This window comes from Heteronotia binoei, chromosome 2 (genome assembly GCF_032191835.1).
Source record: "Heteronotia binoei isolate CCM8104 ecotype False Entrance Well chromosome 2, APGP_CSIRO_Hbin_v1, whole genome shotgun sequence".
Taxonomy (NCBI): domain Eukaryota; kingdom Metazoa; phylum Chordata; class Lepidosauria; order Squamata; family Gekkonidae; genus Heteronotia; species Heteronotia binoei.
This window is the reverse complement of record NC_083224.1, coordinates 28,227,418-28,250,027: the sequence shown is the minus strand read 5'-3', so window position 1 is coordinate 28,250,027 and position 22,610 is coordinate 28,227,418. Positions and strand designations below refer to the sequence as shown.

The following is a 22,610-nucleotide window of genomic DNA, read 5'->3' as shown; positions in this document are numbered from 1 at the left end:
TTGTAGCAGAAACTCCACACACCTCCTGATGTAGCTTACAGTAGGCCCTGTACTAAGAGCCCTGTAAGCTCTTGGAGGATTGGCTTCATAAGAGGGGTGTGGCCTAATATGCAAAGGAGTTCCTGCTACAAAAAAAGCCCTGCCCAGTTGTATATTGTTGCCTCAAAGTGCTGGAGATTTTTAACACCCTCCCCTGAGTTTGACATTCCCCCTTCCATCGCTCACACACCATTTAAGCCCCTCTTCATAATCTGACATGCTTTGAGTAGTAAGAATTCTCAGGCTGAATTTTGCACCTGCGATCCAAGGGTTGCCAGAACCCGGTGCCCAGATGATAAGCCAGGCAAGCAGCTGTGGGAAAGGAAGAGCCCTTGCCCAAATGCACAGGCAGCAAGCCTAGCCTTTGGAGTCAGGTGGTGGGTATCCTCTCAGCATCCCTTCCAGAACTCAGTACCATTTCTGAATTTGCATGATGTCATCACAGAACCGTACATGTCTACAGTTTACACTGAGTTCATATCTTTGGGAGCTGTAACTCGTGTGAACAAAGCTGGCAGCACAGCAACTGGCAGCCTTCACTAGCTTACTCAAATGAAAACACACACACACACAGGAGTCTGAAGTAAGGTTTATTTAAACCTGAGTATGTATGAAAGTCCTTTATGCCACTAGTACACAGGCTCCGCCAACTGCTTTGATTTTCTCTTCTGCTCTCCGGCTGAAGAATTTTGCTTTCACAATGACAGGCTGTTTAGGCAGCTTTCCCTTGCCCAGGACTTTGTAATAACCCTGGAGAAAGAGAGAGAGAGAAAAGACAATTTGGGCATCAGCTGAATGGTTATATTTGCCAGCTTCCCTTGCAAGCTAACACCAGTTTGCAGCAATTAAAAAAAGGTTACAGAACATTTTCAAAATAATATAATAACTGTGCCATGGAGATTCACTGGCACCACTAACTGTAAGTACAAATCTATTATCTACAAGGAAAGCAGCTTCAATATATTCACAACAGTCCAAGAAGCCTTCGTTCCAGCATTTCCCTAGCTTTGTAATCTACCTTGTAACTGGGTAAAGCTGGGCAAAAGTCCTTGGGGCTGCAGAGATAACTTCCTAGCAAGTATTCATTATTAAATTAAGCATGCTTAATGTCAAGTCTCAATGAAATGCCAGGAATGCTCCCTGAACCTCAACAGGTAACTGTCGAAGAAACAGCAAGTTAAGCTTTCTACAGGTGAACAGCAGTATTTTTTGCACAGTCCAATCTTTCCACAGGAAAAAAAAACTAGCCTGACCATGTTTTTGGTCATTTCATTGAATGAAAAAGACAAAGCTGAATATTTCCCACACTCCTCTCACAGAACAAGCACTGCAAAATTGCCGAACACCATAATTCATTTAATTATTCAAACATTTATCACCCAACTGGAAGAAACTGCTTATTTTGGTAGCTATTCCACATTTGGAAAAAAACCCACAGCAGATTCAATTAAAAATGCAGACTATTCTTAACCCAGATACTTTTATTTGGGCACATGAAACTGCCCTATATTGACTCAAACCAGAAGTCCATAGAAACCAAAATTCTCAAGACTGGCGGCAGCTCTTCAGGGTTTCAAGCAGAGGTCTTTCACATCAATTGTGAGCCCGCCTTGGCGGGGAGGGCGGGATATAAATAGAATTAAACAAACATAAACAATTGCTATCTTATCCCTTAAACTGGAGATGTTTGGGATTGAACCTGCAACCTTCTGCATGCCAAGCAGATGCTCTATCCCTGAGCCATGGCCACTCCCTAAGGGTTAAAAAAAACCCAGAATCCCTATCTGCAGAACAGTGTCTTCAAAAACAGGAGCTGCCACATACTGATGTGTTTTATCTAGGTGATTTCAATTCAAGCAATTCCACTAACATGCCTGCACACTTCCTGAGAAGGATCCCTGGGGTTGGAATCACTTATTGATTCCACCTTTTTGTCAAACTTACAGTCAGCTTTTTTTTTGTAGCAGGAACTCCTTTGCATATTAGGGCACACACCCCTGATGCAGCCAATCCTCTAAGAGCTTACAGCAGGCCCTGTAAGCTCTTGGAGGACTGGCTACATCAGGGGTGTGTGGCCTAATATGCAAAGGAGTTCCCGCTATAAAAAAAGCCCTGCTTACAGTGTTCTACCCCAACTGCATTGTTAACAGTTCCCAACAAGAAGTAAACCAGTTAGATCCTAATGAATCTAATGGCAGAAAGTCAGTTTCACATTTCTTCAACAAGCTGGAAAGCACAAACAATTCCAGTGAAGAGAAACCCTCTCTTTAGCCCATGATTCTGAAACTAGCGAATGTTGCTGATTTGGGTGGCTTGTGATGCAAGACTTGTGATCACAGCCAATCATATCAGGAAATTCTCTCCGAGAATCACAGCACACCATAACAATGGAACATGTTATGATACTGCGCTGATCTCGTTAAAACCAGCTCGTTGCTCATTCACTCCTTGCCCCTGCCCTCTGGTACAAAAGTCAGCCTTTAGGCATCTTCCATTAAGCACACAATTCCACAGGGAAAAGGCTGAGATGGTCTCAAAAGAAATGCAGAAGCGTTTCCTTGAACTTCAGTCTAAGGTTATCTTATCAAGAGTTGGGTGGGCTGCCAAACACTGCTGGCATATGGGTTGGAGCATGCACACATCGAGTTATGCAGGCATATTCCAAACTTAAAAGCATCAGAAAACAGTATGCATGCAGCAGCTAGGGTCATGCTCAATGACGCAGATCCACAAAAGGGACTGACACCACTTACCGAGCGCACAACATCAATGACAGGTGCTAACCCAGCCTCATTTTTGGCATAATTGAGCCTTGTCTGCTCACTCACGAGCGTCCAGAGTTTGTCTAGATTGACTGTAGGGCAGAAGTGTTGGTTCTTCTTCAAGTGGTAGTGCCTCATACCAACTTTCCCAAAATAGCCAGGATGACTGAGAAGAAAGCATACAATATACGATTGCTCGTTTTGAAATACAAGCCCAACTGCTTAACCAGAGAATGCATAAATAAAATTGAACTCTGAGTTAATTTGAGTTAATTTTATATGCATTGAAAGGGGAAAAATTCATCTATTTATATCACCACTTCTGCCATTTACTTAAGTCTTCCTTGCCCAAGATGGGTAGACATGTCAGTCTGTCTGCAGCAGTAGAAAGGAATAAAAATCCAGTAGCACCTTTAACATTTGTATCAGCTTTTGTGAATCATTGTTCACTTCTTCAGATACAGCTAGAATGTGACTATGTCTGTCCTATGTACTGGAAAGTGGAGTGATTTCAGATGCCAAACGACATTAGCAGGCAAAAGGCAATAGCAGGTGTGACTAGATTAGGTGTGATATGCAGTGAGGTAGTGAGTGTGGAGAAATCAGCACTGGAAATGAGACAGGAAACCTAGGTCTTGATTCAGTCCAGGTGGATGCCTTGTCTTGAACTTTGTTATCAATTGCAATTCAGCAATCTCTCTTTCTAATTTTCCTTTGAAATTCCTTTGTAAGAGAACTGCTACTCTTAGGTCAGCAACTGAATGCCCTGGGAGGTCTAAAATGTTTCCCCACAGGTTTCTGAAGGTTTTCTGGATTTATCTGCCCAGCTTCTTTCCCAAGTATGTACATTGCACTTGGTTCCTATGCACCTGCTCTTTCTACACCACTGCAGGCCAGCATTTAGATCTGGGAAGCCTACCATGGAACCTTGTGGGGTGACCTGGGCCAGTCACACACTCTCAGCCTAACCTCTCTCACAGGGTTGTTGTGAAGATAAAATGGAAGAGAGGAGAATGCTGCAAGCTGCTTTGGGTCCTCACTGGGGTGAAAGGTTATTTTTATATATATATATATGTGGGGTGACCTGGGCCAGTCACACTGAAGTCCCAAACTGAAGAGCTGGCTGCAGTCAGCTTCAAAAATTAGACACTGCAGAGTACTGTGAACACTTCAAAGAAGCTCTATTAAAAATTTCAAATTGTTGTGTCCATCCTCTTGAACGTACCTTACCTTTCAATTGGAGAAAGCGCCATCTGTTACTAACCTGGTGACTGAGTGTACTATAAAGAGCACAGCCAGTGAATAAAAGTCAGTTGTTACTCTTCGAGTACTATAGCACACCATGATAACTAGCAATATCTAGATGTGACTCTAGTCTCGATCACTGGTAAGATAGGCAGGTAACAGATTACCTGCTAGAAATTATGTACAGAATTATTCCATGGCCTAAAGCCAAACTAGATGATTATTTTCCCCACATATTACACCTCAGGATAATGAATGCTATTAAGCAAGGTCAAGAGCTCAATCTAAATATTACCCACCATCTGTTTTTTTACCATGTTCTAATATCGCATATGTTTTTAATTATGTTTTTACTGCATGTTGTGTATTGCCCAGAGCCCTGCTATGTCAAAAACAGCAAAGTTTGGGTAGCACATACACCGTATATTCAATTGCTCACTGTATTCAATTGCTTATTTCATATACGCAATATATACAAACATATTCTTAAAGTCCCAGCCCACAAAAGTCCATTATATTCCAAAGTCTGCTTTGAGAAGCAATCTTCAATTTCTTGTAAGAAGTGTTGGAGAAGAAAAAAGTAGAAGAGGGACGTAACCAGCTGTAGAAATTGCGAGGCAATGCCCGTTAATGTAGTAGGACTGGGTCCCATTTAGCGAATGATTGTTCCAATAAGTGAAGGTGCATGCAGTAATTTGCATTGTGAGTGACGACTGAGAAAAGGCGTGGCCGAAACCGGTCTCTTCTACTTTTTTCTTCTCAAACACTTCTTACAAGAAATTGAAGATTGCATCTCAAAGCAAATATAATGGACTTTTGTGGACTGGGACTTTAAGAATATGTTTGCATATATTGTGTGTATGGAATAAGCAATTGAATACAATGAGCAATTGAATATACGGTGTATGTTCGTGCTACCCGAACTCTGCTGTTTTTGACATATTTATATCGGGTATTCTCTGTTCTTACCAGAGCCCTGCTATGGCAGGGATTGAGATATCCATAAATTTAATAAATTAAAAAAAAAACCCAATTAATTAATGAACAACTTCTGCAAACGGACTCTAAGGCTTTGCCACTGGGCAGATGTTTCTTTCCCCCAAATACAGTTCAGTAACAGAAAACAGGTTTTACAAGGGCTGTGTGCGTAACGTCATCATCAGCAAATAAAGTCCTTAGCAACTTAGCAAATTGTCTCAGCCCTGAGTGGCCCATGGGTAGGAATTAGATGGGAGACCACCAAGAAAGCTCAGGGTCACTAAGCAGAGGCAGGAAGTGGCAAACCACCTCTTTGTCTCTTGCCTTGAAAACTGGAGGGGGGGGGGGGGGCTAAAATCACTGTAACCTTACCACACTTTACACAAACACAAAACTATCCCATCTTCTCACACACAATATTGTCCTATATTCCCCACCCTAGGTCTGCAGAGAAGGAACAGGGATTTTAATTTTGAAAAGGAAGTGTAGCTTACTATTTGTCAAAATTAATTCTATGGTGATGCATGCCTCCAGCATTACCACGTCCTCCCGGATGCTTCCTATGCTTGCCTAAAAGAGACATTAATAAGAGAGTAGATAAAGTGAAGTGCAGGGTTGTCAATAAAGCACAGATTACTCAGAGTGCTGTTAAAATGACCTGACATTTTGTTTTTGATTTTTGGAAGCCCCTGAACTCCATTTCAACAAGCCACCAAAATAGCCACTTCTAGTTATCTATCTCTGTTTGCCAGAGAGTATGTCCATTCTCCTGAACGTACCTTACCTCCCAGCTGGAGAAACCGCCATCTGTTACTAACCTGGTGACTGAGTGTACTATAAAGAGCACAGCCAGTGAATAAAAGTCAGTTGTTACTCTTCGAGTACTATAGCACACCATGATAACTGGCAATATCTAGATGTGACTCTAGTCTCGGTCACTGGTAGGTAGACACTCTGAGTGGAGGGTGGGATATAAATCCAATATCATCATATACAACAAGCACACATCACCCTAGAAAGCAAGTTTGTGAGTTCTGGTCAGATTACATTTCATACTTATATAGGATTTCTCTATTTAAAGCATTAACAATAAAGCAACAAGCAGAGAAGCAATCTCTGATTCAGGTGCAAGCAACCAAACATACCATATGCCCCACTCTAATTTGCCGCGGAACTGGAAAGTGTGAATGTAGGATTTGACTACTGAAGCAAGATTGAGGAAATTAAAAACAAACCAAAGCACCAAGTAGGCAAGTTTTGCCTTGTTCATTCTTTATGATATTTGGATAAAGCACTAATGGTTGGTTGAAACAGCTCCAAACAGCATGTGGTACAAAGCATTTTATATTATTTCAAAATGGTTTGAAGCAAAGCACTTCTGTGACTTGTTTGGTTTTGGTCCTGATGGGTAATCCAAGCTAAACCAGTCAGTGATGCAAAACAAACTCTGTGATCATTTAGTCTGCTATTTGTATATACTGTTTTGCTTAATTGTTTACTTCATTCGAGTTCTGAGAAGTTAAATGTTTTGTTATAGTCCTTGCATTATTTACACGCTTTGCAGAAAGAGATTCAAGCCCTGATTAGAAACAGAAACATAAATACAAGCCATTGCCTAGGGCAGACAAGAGTTTTAAAGCAGTTCTTACGGGCAGCTTGTATTTATTGGGGGTGGGGTCAGGGCTCCAAGCTGACCATAATAAACTAGAAGCGGCACTCATGGAAAAACAGCCATAGCTAGCAAAAAAACAACAGATACAGTCCAAATCGTTTCCTGCGATGGAAACTACCCTGAAGATGGAACAGAAGCTACTTGCACCTGCCTTTATGGTAGACGTTTACAGACAACATTAAATATCACTCTTCCTTCAAATTTATCGGTTGCCTCAAAGATGATTTCTCAAAAACAGCAACTTGCCAAACACTGGAATAATCCTATTAGCCCTTTATACATACCAATACGACCATGGCCATGGCTGACATGACCCCTCAGTTTCCTGGTCTTCCTCAATTTGGAAGGCTTAAGGGAAACAAAAATGTAATAGTAAGTATGAGATACATATATTTATCAGGTGGGCAACAGGTCAGAAAAAACTGGATCCCAAGAGCAAAGCCTTTTTTTTAACACAGGCCCTTATTTTACTGGACTGCACTGCATGGTGCTTTTTAAACTTTTGTTACATTGTAACTGCTTGATTGATTTGAAATATACTCTTAGACATCCCAAGCTTGTAAATTATCTGATCTACAAATATATTCATAGAAAACCTGTCAGATTTGTATGTCTAGATGCATCATCAGATATGTTTCTGATAGGGTGATCCAAAACACACACATGCTCTAAAAGATCAGAAAGGCTGCCTCCGAAAAAAAAATGATATTCTATAGCAAGGGATCTTCTGCTCTAGCAAAACAGTTATCTTAGCTACTTACTTAGCTAACACATGAAAAATGCAATCCTATTCCAAGTCATTCTAATTGAAATCAACGGATTTAAGACCTGAGTGAATGATTAGGACTAGGATCAGTGATGTGATCCTATCCCCACTCCTCTATAGGGTTGCCAGCCTCCAGGGAATCCATCTGATGAAGAGAGCTGTGTTTTGCAAAAGCTTATACAATAAAATCTGTTAGTCTTAAAGGAGCTACTCGATTCTTTACTATTTTGCAGCAACAGGCTAACTCCTCTGGATCATCCAGCTGGAGTCCATTTTATAGTTCCTCTTAACATTGCTCAATTTTTATGGTCAAATTTTTTGTTTACAGTTCTACTGTATTTTTTTCCCACCCCGTCACGCAGGCCTCTGGACGTTTTATAAACAGATGAAGCTAAAGAGCTGCTTTAATAGGGCAGCTTTTAATTTCCTCCGAGCTCGGGGGCACCCACGGTGGGGCGGAAAACCGAAAACCAAATGAACGCATGGCTGCTGCAGCGAACGAGGCGGTTCCTTAGGCGACGGCGTGCAAAAACCGGCCAAATCCGGCAATTGGGGTTAAGGGACGGGTGGGTGGCTGGGCTCCAAGTCAGCAAGGGGGGTGGGGGGAGGAAGGCCTCTTTCCCGTCCCGCCCTTCCCCTGTATCGAGGCCTGCAGGCCCCCTAAGCGCCTCTTTCCTTTCCCTCCACTGGCGACAGCCGCTGCCCCGGGCTCTCAGGGCCTATGGGGAGGCTCTGAGGATCCCTAAGACCTCCGTCGCCATAAAAACGCAGCAGGGCGCCCGCTCAACAGCCGTCGCCGGTACCCCCAACACCGCGCTCCCCTCACGACCTACCATCTTGCCAGGGCGGAAAAGAAAGAGAACGAGCCTCTCCTCTCGCGAGATATCGTTCCCGAAGGGCTCCTCTCTCGCGATGCTTCGCCGTATCAGGCGGGCCAAGGGAAGAGCGGCGGCGCGAGGTTTGACTCTCGCGAGACTCTTCGGGCGTGCTAGCGGCCACGTGACTTGGCCAAGCCCGCGTGGTCGTCTTGATAAGGGAGTGGAAGGAGCGGGGTTCTTGTGGCGGTGAGAGGTTCCAAGAGTTGCCGTTTAAATGTTATTTTAATCGAGACGCTGGAGGGTTTGGCAATTCAAGGGAGGAGAGTTATCAGTCGCCTGGGAGGGACACATACACGCGCGTGCAAGCAACGTTGTATATTAGATGTGAAGCGGTAGAACAGATTTTGAGACCTGAGACACCTTTAAGACCAGCAAAAGTTTATTCACGGTATGAACTTTTGTGTGCATGCACCTATCTGCACGCGTCTGAAGACGTGTGCGTGCACAAAAAAGCTCATACTTTTGTCGGTCTTAAAGGTGCTCCTGGAATCAAGTCTGTTCCAACATTGTATATGGACCATCGTAAAGACTTGGGAGCAGACCGCTTCCTCCCCCGCCACAGGCTCCTTTCCTAGTTTACAGAGATGTTCAAAAGAAAACACCCACCCACACAATGCTCTTGGAAAGGAACACGTGTGTGTGTGTGTGGGGGGGGGGGCTGACTTTCCCCTCCAATTTCTATGGCGCCCAGTCCTATTTTTTTTTTTATCGGTTGCCCTGTATGCTCAGTTACTTGCCGGCAGTGATGTGTTGATTTCTTTGAAGATACCTCTTGAATTTTGGGCAACACAGGGAGAAAGAAGTGCATGTGTAGTAGATAGATCCAAGTAGGCAGCTGTGTTGGTCTGAAGTAATAGAACAAAATAGTCAATTGCACCTTTAAGACCAACTTGGTTTTATTCAGAACGTAAGCTTTTGTATGCATGCACATTTCTTCAGACGAGGAATGAGGTACAGTAAACAGCCACATATAGCTGGTGGGGTTTGGAATGCAAAGTGGTACAAAGTTAAAATCCAATCGCAGAATTGTAAAATCAACAAATTAGGAAAATTTTTGATCTGGGTTGCATTAGCGTAGGAAACCATAAAACAGTAACACGTGAGAATGCCTGTTAATTATATTGCTAAGTCATTATATTGCCTGAGTCAAAATGCATGTGTAGTAGGTGTACCATGTTTCTGTTGCTGAAGTGGCAGAGATTAAAGCAAGAAAGAGTGCCTGTGTTCAGTGGTGTTTACCGCCTGGCAAGAGCGTGCTGGATTGTATCCTGATCCTTATGTATCTTTACTTGGGAGAAATGAAAAGAGCATGTGAGTTTTGCTTGTTTGCAATGTGGGAGCAAAATTGCTTGCAGGTGGTGAATATGGGGTTGACATTTTGCCAGGTGGTGAACGTCTTCCCTGGCCTTATCACTAGGACTGCCAGGTCCCCTCTGGCCACTGGGAGGGGATGGGGGGGGGGGGAGTAGGGTTGCCAGATAGCAAAAAAGGTTGCAGGCCGGGTAACTGCTGGAAATTTGGGGATGGAGCCTGGGGAGGACAGGGACCTCAGTGGGGTACAATGTCACAGATTCCACCCTACAAAGCATCCTTTTTTCCAGAGGAAGCAATCTCTGTAGTCTGGAGAGGAACTGTAATGGCAGGTATCCCCATGTCTCACCTGGAGGCTGGCATCTCTGTTTATTTCTAAAAATGAGTTTCAGAGATCCTTTGATCCCTGCCTTTGGCAGTTGGAGTTCAGTGGTGATTACTTCTGAGAAAAGTTTAAGGGGGTAGATGCATAGAAGCATAGAGTTGGAAGGGACCTCCAGGGTCATTTAGTCCTGTTGGCTTGAAGAAGAACAGAAAGATTCAGCTGCAGTAGCATCTTAAGAGACCGTATGAGTCTTTATAGAAGCATAGAGCTGGAAGGAGACCTCCAGGGTCATCTAGTCCAACCCCCTGCACGATGCAGGAAACTCACAAAAATCTCTCCCTAAATTCAAAGGATCTTCATTGCTGTCAGATCACCATCTAGCATCTGTTTAAAAACCTCCAAGGAAGGAGAGCCCACCACCTCCTGAAAAAGGTTAAGCTTTCTAGAATCCAAGCTTTATATCTGATGAAGGGAATTTATGCCCTCCAAATCTTATTGGTCTTTTCTCAGATTTCAGAAAAGTGCATCTGTTTGCACCCAGTTAAGTTTGGTGCACATTCTTCTTTTCAGAGGTTAAGTGGAAGATGAAAAGTTGTAACTAAAGGAATGGCTTGTTTTAATTCTTCATGCAAGATTAATAAACACAAACGCTCAGGAATGCTGACTGGAGTCCATAATACCCATTGGTATATTTTTAATGACTACTTAAAAACAACAACCAGATATCACCACCCACTTCTGGCTTTTGCTGTTCCACTTAAGCCCAAACAAATAAATCTCAAGATTCCTCCATACACACACAGTAAGAACTCAAGCATGAAGGATTTAAGGCCAGCTCATTTATATACCCAGATGTAGCAGCGTGACTTTGCTGTGAGATCTGGAAGAACAGAAACTGCGTGACCTTTTTACAAAAATCATCACATACATATTTGAGAATTTTCACAGCTCTGCCAGTCAGAGGTGATGAACGGTTTGGCTCCTTCATAACATGCATTATTGATATTTTTGTCTTACACTGGTCTGCCAACTAAGCAATCTTATTTGTTCCAGAACTGGCTCCAAGGAAATTTGGGGGCATATCTACAGCCCAGATACAACCTCCTTGAATAACCATTCCCAAGGGCGTATGAAAGATTCAGGGGGGGCAGGGCTTGACCATTGGTACAATGCAGGGGTAGAATTCTAGCAGGAGCTCCTTTGCATATTAGGCCACACACCCCTGATGTAGCCAATCCTCCAAGAGCTTACAAGGCTCTTTTTTGTAAACTCTTGGAGGATTGGCTACATCGGGGGGGTGTGGCCTAATATGCAAAGGAGCTCCTGCTGGAATTCCATCCCTGGTACAATAGGGGGAAAAAAGGATGACTTCTGGATTATTTGATTTTTCTTTCTCTTAAAACGGCATCCATTATAGCTGCTCTTCCTTCCATTTTATTGTCACAACAACTCTGTGAGGTAGATCAGGCTGAGAGACTACGCCCAGCCCATATATTTTTCATTTATTCATTATGTATAGTCCAACTTTCTCACTAGGGCAAATTACACAAAACGAGTTCATACAGTGAACAAGATGGGACAGTCAATAAACAATGACATAGGATTTGAGTTGTAGAACCAGCCAGAAGTCTAAAAAAGCAAATGAAGCAAAGCTAAAGTATTAACATAATGCATTAAAATAAAAACTGTGTGACAGGAACCAATTTACAGCAAACTATACACAGTAATATAGACTGTCGTTGCTAATAATTTATTGTAGTAACGTGAAGCATTTTGTACAATGCAGCTCTCTTGCCTGTGTAGAAAAGCCCTTTTGAATCATTCAGCTTTTGCATAGTTTGTGGAAAGCCAGTAGGGTGGGAGCCCTCCTGACCACCTCAGGCCGGCCTTTCGATAAGGTGGGGGTCACAGGGCTGGATTAACCATTAGGCCAAGTAGGCACTGGGCCAGCTTCTCCCCCCGGATTCCCCCCCCCCCCCCGCTTGCAGCCCTCCCAGCCGACACAGGCAGTCAGCAACTGAGTCGCTCTTTGCCTGACTTGCCTGGTGTGGCTGATGCTAGTGTCATCGCCAAGTTTGCCTCTCTCTGCCTCTCCCCCGCAGCCTTGTCAAAGGGGCTTTTGAGAAGGTGCCTGCAGGCTGCAGCAGGGGTCACAGGTGGCAGGGCAGGTGCTCCAACTCTGAGATAATTTGCAAGGGGCCCCCCAAGATTATGACTGCCAAGGGGCCTCCACAGTATTTAATCTGGCCCTGGGGGGGGGGTCACAACAGAGAAGTCACCTGCATAGGCAGTTGTTGACTTTGACCAGCACTTTTCTTTGTAGCAGGAACTCCTTTGCATATTAAGCCCCACACCCCGATGTAGCCAGTCCTTCTGGAGTTTACAGTAGGCCCTGTATTAAGAGTCCTGTAAGTTCTTGGAGGATTGGCTACATCAGGGGTGTGTGGCCTAATATGCAAAGGAGTTGCTCATTTACAGATCAATGTCCCCGGGTCTTTTGGAGTCTCCTTTATTCCTCTCCTTGGTCTGATACCCAGTTGTTTACAGTTAACTAGATCATTTATTTATTTGTTAAAATATTTATATGCTGCCTTTCCATAACCATAGACTGTTAATTGTCCCCCCAAAGCTGGCTCAACCCTTCTTTTAAAGCATGTGTTTCAATTCAGGGTGCGATATAACACCAAGGGCATATTTTTAGAGGTGTAGATAGATTTGCCGCCTGCCTGAAAGTGGGGGGAAAATGCCATCTCCCTTTAATGGAGGCTTAATAAGCTGTTATTGACCAGGTGACATTAATTATTTTTTATGTTTCAGCTGCCCATTTTAGATATTTATACTCCACTTTTCACCCCCGTGGATGTCCAAAGCAGCTTACAACATCATCCTTCCAACCTTCATTTGATCTTCGCCGCAACAAGCCTATGAGATAGGAGAGGGAGAGGTCTAAGGTCACCCAGCAGGCTTCCACAAGTGGGGTTGCCAGGTCCAGTTCAAGACATATCTGGGAACTTTGAGGGTGGAGCCAGGAGCAAGAATGTGACAAGCATAATTGAACTCCAAAGGGAGTTCTGGCCATCACATTTAAAGGGACCGCACACCTTTTAAATGCCTTCCCTCCATTGGAAATAATGAAGGATTGTGGCACCTTATTTGAGGGCTCATAGAATTGGACTCCTTGGTCCAGTTCTTTTGAAACTTGGAGGGTCTTTTGAGGAGAGGCATTGGATGCTATGCTGCAAATTTAGTGCCTCTACCTCAAATAACAGCTCCCTCAGAGCCCTGGATAACTGCACATCAATTTTCCATTATACCTTATGGGAATCGGTCTCCATAGGGAATAATAGAGTGCCCAGCAGACATTTCCCTCCCCACTTTGATGACCCTGAAGCAGGGGATCCCCTGCTCCTACCTGGAAATTGGTAACCCTATCCACAAGAGGGTTGGGATTTGAACCTGAGAGCCAGTCTGGTGTAGTGGTTAAGTGAGTGGACTCTAATCTGGGTGAACCGGGTTTGATTTCTCACTCTTCCACCTGCTGGAGTGAGCTTGGGTCAGCCACAAGTTCTCTCAGAGCTGTTCTCTAAAGAGCAGTTTTTGTGAAAGCTCTCTCAGCCCCACCTATCCCACAGGGTGTCTGCTGTGGGGAGGGGAAGGGAAGGGAAGGAGATTGTAAGCCGCTCTGAGTGAAGGATGGGGTATAAATCCAATCTCCTTCTCCTGGCAGCCCTCTAACCACTACACAGCTCCGGTGCTAGCAAAGAATGGCACAATATACCCTTTATTATAGTTTTCAAGACTAGTCCTCAGGGCTTTTTTGGAGCAGTAATGCAGTTCCAGCCGGCTTGGCATCAGGGGGTGTGGCCTAATATGCAAATGAATTCCTGCTGGGCTTTTTCTTTAAAAAGTCTTGTGTGAAACAATGGTGATGTCAATGGGTGTGACCTAATTTGCCGAAAAAGCCCTGCCAGTCCTAATCATATTGCATTATTTTATTGAATGTCCCATCCTCTGCTTGAGTCCGCCTTGAGTCCAAGTGAGCCCAAGATGGGTTATAGTATCAATAAAGTTAGGTTGTTCTGAGCTTGAAACAAGAATGATTTCTATAAAGAGCTTTATGCAAGAATGATTTGTGGGCAGGAAACTGAGGGCTGTTTATTCTGACTGTAGCCCGTTAACACTTATGAAAGAGTTTGCATAAGCATTAAGTTGTATAAACTTGCTGGCTTGAGGGAAAGATTCAGGCAGGAAACGTCAGCGAGCAAAGCAACGTCTGGTGAAACCGAATAAAGCTTAAAAGACTGGGAGGACGGAGTTTACCAATCCAAACCTGGTTGGAAAACTGGGCCAAATCGCTACCTTTGCACGTCTTATCCGAAGCACATAAACAAGACTGTGTGTTTTATTCAGTCCAGATGTGATCAGTGGGCATTCAGGGCAGTTGTTGTCAGTGCCGTGTCCAAGGAAATGGTTTTTTCCCTCAGTGTGAATCCAAGTTCTAGCAGATCTAGGTATGCTGCTTTGGTCTTAGAATATCGATAAACTGGATGGGAATTGGAAAGGGGGGCGGGATGAAGGAAATGAGTAATGCCTAAGAGGATGGGTTATTTATTAAATAATTCACTTTCTACACTCACTTCTGGGTGCATGTTTAAAGACAATTTCCTGGGACCAGGGCTTTTTTTGTAGCAGGAACTCCTTTTCCTATTAGGCCACACACCCCTGATGTAGCCAGTCCTCCAAGAGCTTACAGGGCCTACTGTAAGCTCCAGGAGGATTGGCGACATCAAGGGTGTGTGGCCTAATATGCAAAGGAGTTCCTGCTACAAAAATAGCCCTGCCTGGGAGTAAGCCCAACTGAATAATGTGGGGTGTACCTCTGAGTAGACCTGCTTAGCTTGCTGTGTGCTCAAATTCCCTGAAATGTTCTGAAGTAATTCTTTTGTTTAAAAAAAAGCAGAGATCCACAATGCAATGAATACCACAAGAGGATTAGGGGGGGGGATGAAAAAACATGCCCAGACATTAATATATATATTTTTAAAAAGCGAATAAAAGTGGTGTCGCCCATTTGCGTCAGTGCTGAAGCTGCTTGAAATAAAGGTGATCCCTTTAATGATGCAAACAAGCTGATGCATCCTGTCTGAGCCAGTTTGGTGTAGAGGTTAAGCGCAGACTCTTATCTGGGAGCACCGGGTTTGATCCCACACTGCTCCACATGCACCTGCTGATGTGACCGTGAGTCAGTCAAAAGTTCTCACAGAACTGTTTCTCTCAAGAGCAGTTTCTGTCAGAGCTCTTTCAGCTCCACCTGCATCACAGGGTGTCTGTCTGGGGAGGGGAAGGGAAAGGAGATTGTAAGCTGCTCTGAGACTACTTAGGGTAGTGAAGGGTGGGATATAAATCCAATTTCTCTTCCTCCTCCTTCTCCCAATATGGCTACTATACAGCTTCCCAGCCCATGAAGAAGCAGCTGGGGAATGGGATTGGGGAGAATTCCATGTAATCATGGCCGGTGCGTGGGAGTAGGCCAAGTAGACGGCTGCCTAGGGCACCACCTAGCGGCACTCCCTCTCCCCACACACAGTGTGTGTGCTCCTTGGAGCCTGCCTTCCCCAGTGGAAAGCAGGCTTTGTGGAGCGCAGGCTCTGCCTGGCCGGTTTTGCATTCCCCAGGTCTGTTATAGACCCAGGAAACATGGGTGTGAAAGTGGATGGTGCCTGCGCAGTGTGCTCCTCGGATAAATTAATCAATTGTAAAAGCTGAAGAAGAACGAATTACAGTTTCTAAAAATTGGCTCCTGTTGAAGTTGTATGCTGCCACTCATCCTTCTTACTCTACTTTAACTGAGCCATGGGTTGGGAGCTATAGCTCTGTGGTAGAGCATCTTTCTCACATGCACAAGGTCTTGTCATTGGCACCTCCAACTAAAAGCATCAAGTAGAAATGGCCATGTGAAGGTCTTGTTCCTGGCACCTCCAGCTAAAAGGATCAAGCAGTAGTCTCACAATTTTTATTGCTTAATCTCACATTTTTTTTAAAAAAAAATTAAAATTTAAAATAAAAAATGTAAATAGTTCCAAGTTTCTTCATTTCTCCTACAATCCTCTGCTTTTTAAATTTCGGTGCGGGGAGGGGGAGCGCCTAGTGGGCAGCTCGCCTAGGGCACCAAAAACCCTAGCACCGGCTCTGGCTGTACTCTTTGCAACAAAGGAGGAGGCAGGGAGTCGGACTGTATTTAGTTATGTACTTATTTGTTGTCCACCTTTCTCACTGGGACTCCAGGTGGTTTTACAGGCTATAAAGCAGTGCAATGAGACATTACAAGCCAACCAATGAAGTACGCAACAGACTAGGGTTACAGATCCCTCCTTAATAGTTCTATTGCTTTTTCCTGTTTCAAATGCATCTCAGTAACCTCTGTTGTTATCTCCACCAAGTCTTTTCCATCCCCTGCTCTTACCACTCAGTCCTGTTCATCTTTGCTGAGAAGTCGAAGTTAGGGCATCTGGATTTACTCCTCCCAAATAAGTGTCCCTTAGTACCCTGAGCTTGACAACCGAGGCTAGCCTAGTTTCATCTGATCTTAAAAGCTAAGCAGGGTTGACTCTGGCTGGTGTTTGGATGGGAGGCCACCTTGGAATACCAGGGTCATGAGATAGAGGCAAACAACAGCAAACCCCCTCTGAATGTCTCTTGCCTTGAAAACCCTAGAAGGAGGAGGAGGAAGAGGAAGAGATGGAGATTGGATTTATATTCTGCCATTCACTACCTGAAGGTGTCTCAAAGTGACTTACAATCTCCTTTCCCTTTCCCACCCCACAACAGATACCCTGTGAGGTCGGTGGGGCTGAGAGAGCTCTGACAGAAATTGCTCTTGGGAGGAACAGCTCTCCGAGAAATTGTGACTGACTCAAGGTCGCATCAGCAGTTGCATGTGGAGGAGTGGGGAATCAAACTTGGTTCTCCTGGATAAGAGTCCATGCACTTAACCACTGTATTGAACTGACTGACTGCTCTGGGAGATGATGGGGACCAAACCTGGAATCTTCTGCCTGTCATGCAGCTGCTGAATCACTGAGCCGCAGCCTCTGACCTGATTAAGTTAGTACTAGTCTGCCACAAGAGCCCCGTGGTGCAGAGTGGTAAAGCTGCAGTACTGCAGTCCAAAGCTCTGCTCAAGACCCGAGTTGAATCCTGGCAGAAGCTGGATTCAGGTAGCCGGCTCCAGGTTGACTCAGCCTTCCATCCTTCCGAGGTCAGTAAAATGAGTACCCAGCTTGCTGGGGGGAAAGTGTAGATGACTGGGGAAGGCAATGGCAAACCACCCTGTAAAAAGTCTGCCGTGAAAACGTTGTGAAAGCAATGTCACCCCAGAGTCGGAAATGACTGGTGCTTGCACAGGGGACTACCTTTACCTTTTTTTAGTCTGCCACAGCAAAAGAAACAGGGTTCTTGTGGCATCTTAAAAGCCTAACAAGATTTCATTGTAGCATCAACTTTTGCAAACTTTTGCCCACTTTCTTAGATGCAGGGTTTTGTTTCCCTTGGATGAGGAGGCACGGATGGCTCAGGGGCATCTTTGAAACAGTTGCTTTCTTTAGGAAACGAGGCAACAGAGTCCCCTGGGAAAGCTCCTGCATCCTGCTCCTTCGTCTGGTTCAGGGGTGGTCAAACTTGCCTAACGTAAGAGCCACATAGAATAAATGTCAGATGTGTGAGAGCTGCAAGACAAGGAAGGAAGGAAAATAGATTGTGGGAGAAAGCTGGAAAGAAAGCAACTTTAACTTTAATTGGATTTTCCAAGCCACTGGCTGGCTTGGCTTGGAGAAGTGATGTAAAGAGAGAAGTGCCTTCTCCAAGCTGGCTGATGGGGTGTTGGGGGCTTTGAGAGCTACACAATATGTGTGAAAGAGCCACATGTGGCTCCCGAGCCACAGTTTGGCCACCCCTGGTCTGGTTCCAAGCTCTATCTCCTTCTGCGAAAGCTCAGGTGATCAGGCCTCATTTTGGGCAGGAGCTCAGAGGACTCTAAATTTTAGTCCTCTTTCTTTCTTAAAAAGGTAAAGGCAGTCTCCTGTGCAAGCACCAGTCTTGCTTCTATCCTCCATTGTTCAAATCCATGAGAATTTTCCTGAACTTTAAGATTTGACAAACTTTCTAATTTATTTTATTTTAATTTTATTTAGTAGGCTTATATTCCGCCCTTCCCCATAACGGGTTCAGGGTGGAGCACAACATAAACTGAACGACTATAAAAACCCTACAATTTAAATTTAAAAACAATACAATAAAGTTAGGAAACTAAGGACAATAGAACAATAAAACAAAATAAGGTGCACCACAGGCGGGAAGGGCACATTTTATAGAATAAGGCAGTTTTCGGCCCCAAAAGAAAAGATGGTGATAATAAATAAGATAGCACCACAATGAAACATGATGCCACAGCAAGGGAGGCCAACTGATGGAATAGTTGCTGGATTAGGACGCCCGCTGCCTCAACCAAAAAGCCTGGTGGAATAGCTCCGTCTTACAGGCCCTATGAAATGGTACTAACACAGGGAGGGCCTGGATCTCCATAGGAAACTGATTCCACCAGGCAGGGGCCACAAAAAATGGGGAAAGAACCAAAACATATAAAGCAGACAGATGGAAATCTTCAACAAGCCACTGTGGCCACCTAGGAGAAAGTAATTTCAAAAATATGATGGGAGTAAGGTTTTATTATGGCAATTCTAAATCAAAAAGCATTTTAAGGCAGATGCTGAGTCGATATAATGTAGTACAACTTCCAGTGATACAAAGCAGGAGTCAAGTATCACCTTTAAGACCAACAAACTTTTATTCAGAATGTAAGCTTTTGTGTGTATGTACACTTCTTCAGACAAGAAATGAGGTACAGTAAGCAGAGCTACATACAGCTTGTGGGGTTTAGAAAGCAAAGTGGTACAAAGTTAAAATCCAATAGCAGAATAGTGAAATCAACAATTTCAGAAAACCTTTGATCTGGGTTGCATTAGTGTGGGAAACCAATCAAACAGTAACATGTCAGAATGTGAGAACGTCTGTTAATTATTCTATTGCTAATAAGCCTGAGTCAAAATGAGGACATTTCTTTCCCAGAAGTTTTTCCTGTCCAACTAATTTACCTTTTAACATGCAAGATAAATATATTCATCATTCTAGTTTGCCATTAGAAAAAAAATACATTAAAATATAGTGGAAGATAGGTTTAGTATATGTAATGAGATAAACAGCCAATATTCCTTGTTTGAGTATATCAATACAAAAACATTATTCTGATACACTATCCTAAAAGAGAAATACTTTGGAATACTGTGGATATATAGCCATACTTGGTGAAAGTGGATTTAGCATATGTAATAAGATAAAAAACCAATACCTGGCTCTACCTTCCGGTGATATCAGGGGTGTGTGGCATATGCAAATGAGTTATGAAGAAGAATTGCAGATTTATACCCTGCCCTTCTCTCTGAATCAGAGACTCAGAGCGGCTTACAAATCTCCTATATCTTCTCCCCCCACAACAGACACCCTGTGAGATGGATGGGGCTGAGAGGGCTCTCACAGCAGCTGTTCTTTCAAGGACAACCTCTGCCGATAGCTATGGCTAACCCAAGGCCATTCCATCAGCTGCAAGTGGAGGAGTGAGGAATCAAACCCAGTTCTCTCAGATAAGAGTTCGCACACTTAACCACTACACCAAACTGGCTCGCTACACCAAACTGGCAAATGTGCCAATGAGCTCCAGCATCTCTTTTTCTATAAAATGACCCCTGCTTCCAAAGCCGGCTGGTGTTAACAGCCTGACTGCGCGAGAGCCGTGTTGGAACATGGGGCCAGGCTGTAAATTCCCGATGCAGGGGGTTCTATCTCCTTCATCTCTAATCGCCTAACTGTGCACAGTTCAAATGGGGCCCTGGAGGGGCCTGCCGGCGGCTCACACACCACAGGAAAACCGTGAAGTGGGATATGCTTGTAATTGGGAGCACAAGGCCTGGTCTGTCTCTCTCCGCACGGCTGTGCTGCTTTGTATCTCCATGGGAGCCCTGAGATTCAGGTTGATGTTTTAATTAGCTACAAAGATGTTCGCAAGGTTGGAGCAATGTAAAGGAGCGTGTCTTGAACATGGAAAAGGAAGCTGGGCGGGCAGGCTGGATTTACAAGCCGATCCATCACTGAATTCGAGGTTCAGCTTTGTGTACTGCTGCGCTTGCTAGAAAAGAGACTGGGTTGATGGGTGCTCCACATTTATTCGATCGTAGGTCTTATATACTGGGTTTGATGGTAAGGAAGAGGATGCCAAGCATAGTGATCCACTCATTGTGATTCCAGCAAAAACTGATCCAACACATAGGCCACAGCCTGGTTGTATACACTAAAACTCCACCTACTCCCCCAACTATTGGAAGGCTTAAAATGACCCCAGGCACCCTATTGGCTGTCTGTAGCAGCCTGTCCAATTGGCCTGTGGATTCCGCAATCCTAGTGGACTACTGTTCTAAGCTCCAAGCTCCCACTAGGTTTTGGAGAACAAGTCCAGGCACGCTCCCCAGTCTCTATCCAGCGGGGTATGAGAAAACAAGCCCAGACATAATATTAGGCGTTATGCTTTGTGGTCCTTATATGAAGCTGTGTAGTAGTGCCAGACAAGTGATTCATCTGGGATTGCCAGCCTGCAGGTGGGATTTGGAGAGCTGAAATTACAGCTGATCTCCATCTTCAAGTACTTGAAGGGCTGTCATATAGAGGAGGGTGCAGAATTGTTTTCTGCTGCCCCAGAAGGTTGAAGCAGAACCAACAGGTTAAAATTAAATCAAAAGAGTTTCCAGTTCAACATTAAGAAGAACTTCCTGACAAAGCAGTTCTTCATTGGAACAGGCTTCCTTGGGAGGTGGTGGGTTCTCCGTCCTTGGAGGTTTTCAAACGGAAGCTTGATGGCCATCTGACAGCAAGGCTGGTTTCTGTGAACTTAGGTGCAGATCACAGCATATTGTTGGAACTCTGTCTGGAGCAGTGATGCTCTGTATTCTTGGCACTTGTGGGGCACAGTGGGAGGGCTTCTAGTAGTTCCACTGGTGGACCTCCTGACGGCACTTCGCTTTTTGGCCACTGTGTGACACAGAGTGCTGGACTGGATGGGCCATTGGCCTGATCCAACATGGCTTCTCTTATGTTCTCCGATCATGAGAAGGGGGGAGGGGGGAAGGGTTGCATCAGTGCTTAGTTCTTGTGGCCCTTTCTTACATGCGTTGGGAAATGCTGATTGCCACTGTGGGGTCAGGCAACTATATTTCTCTAGGCAAGTTTGGCCAGGGATACTGGAGGTTTTTGTCATCTTCTGGCCATGGAGCAAGGGTTACTGGGGATGTGTGTGTGTGTGTGGGGGGGGGGAAGTGGTTGTGAAGTTCCTGCACTGTGCAGGGGGTCTGACTAGATGACCCTGGAGGTCTTTTCCAACTCTATGATTCTAGATAATTTCCTCTGGAGGAAATGGCTGCTTTGGAGGGTGGAATCTGTGGTTTCACTTCCTGCTGAGGTCACTCCGCTCCTCAGACCCCAACCTTCCTAGTCTCCACCCCCCAAATCTCTAAGAATTCCCCAATTCATCATTGACAATCATAGGGGTCAGTGATGATAAATGTTCAATAGCGGTGGCATGAGGGTCTTTGCTAGCCAGAAGACAAAACTAGGAGTTGCACCTGTTATTAACTTTTTGGGTGGGTGGTATCACATTTCCGCTGAGGTCCCTCCACTTCCCAAACCCCAACCTCCCGAGGCTCCACACCCAAATTTCCAGGAATACCCCAACTTAGAGTTGGCAACCCAATGTTCATCACATTCAATATTCTTCCTCCCTGAATTGAAGATCTTCTAACTGGAGATACTGAGGATGAAAGTTGGGTGCTCATGCGGGTATGCCAACTATGTGTTTGACAATTTCCTTGAGAGCCAGTTTGGTGTAATGGCTAGGAGCACGGACTCTAATCTAGGAGAACTAGGTTTAATTCCCCACTCCTGCTCCACATGCAGCCAGCTGGGTGTCATGGGTGCTGGGGACCCTTCAGAGGAAGTTGAGTCTGATGAGGAAACTGTGCCCCTGCCACCTGCACCAGTGCCCCTGCCTCCTGCTGGAGAAGATCCCAGCCCCCCTGCCTCGCCCTCTCGGGTGGCTCGTGTGCGTGACCGCCTCCGGCAGGACCTCAGGGATCGGAGGAGGGCGGCACGCTCACAAGCAAGACGCTCCCTGAGCCCTGAGTTCTGAGAGGATTCTGGCCCTTCTAAGAGCAAGGATGCTTGAGTGGTAACAGGATCCTGGCTGCCTCCCTGAGCCAGCAATTAGCCCAAACGGGCAACAGCCAGCAGAGGGCTATATAGCTGTGGGCTTTGGGAGGAAGCTTTGTGGAAGCAACTAGTCATCTCCCTGACATTCTAGCATCCACTCCGGCTTGACTTTGGTTCCTGACTCCCTGACTTTGGCTTTGGACTTCTGGACTCCCTGACCTCGGCTTCTGGACCTCAGACCTGCGATACTTCTACAGTGATTCGGATTTGGCGCCTCGGACCCTCCTGCTTACTGGCTACAGACCTCGGACTGCCTCTGGACTTTGCC

The 22,610-nt window shown here is 44.9% G+C and overlaps 1 protein-coding gene and 2 non-coding genes across 3 annotated transcripts; all 3 read right to left on the bottom strand.

Moving 5' to 3' along the window:
• Window positions 1-616: 616 nt before the first annotated feature.
• LOC132567281 (large ribosomal subunit protein uL15-like) lies at window positions 617-7,086 on the bottom strand (the record flags this gene model as incomplete). The annotated part of the gene is made up of 4 exons (XM_060232967.1): window positions 617-789; window positions 2,793-2,967; window positions 5,519-5,594; window positions 6,981-7,086. Coding segments are annotated over 4 exons (486 nt in total), but the record flags the coding sequence as incomplete, so codon positions are not given.
• LOC132567886 (small nucleolar RNA SNORA3/SNORA45 family) lies at window positions 4,053-4,183 on the bottom strand. The gene has a single exon (XR_009555151.1). It is a non-coding gene; the product is annotated as a small nucleolar RNA SNORA3/SNORA45 family (small nucleolar RNA).
• LOC132567887 (small nucleolar RNA SNORA3/SNORA45 family) lies at window positions 5,830-5,960 on the bottom strand. Its single transcript, XR_009555152.1, has one exon. It is a non-coding gene; the product is annotated as a small nucleolar RNA SNORA3/SNORA45 family (small nucleolar RNA).
• Window positions 7,087-22,610: the final 15,524 nt, after the last annotated feature.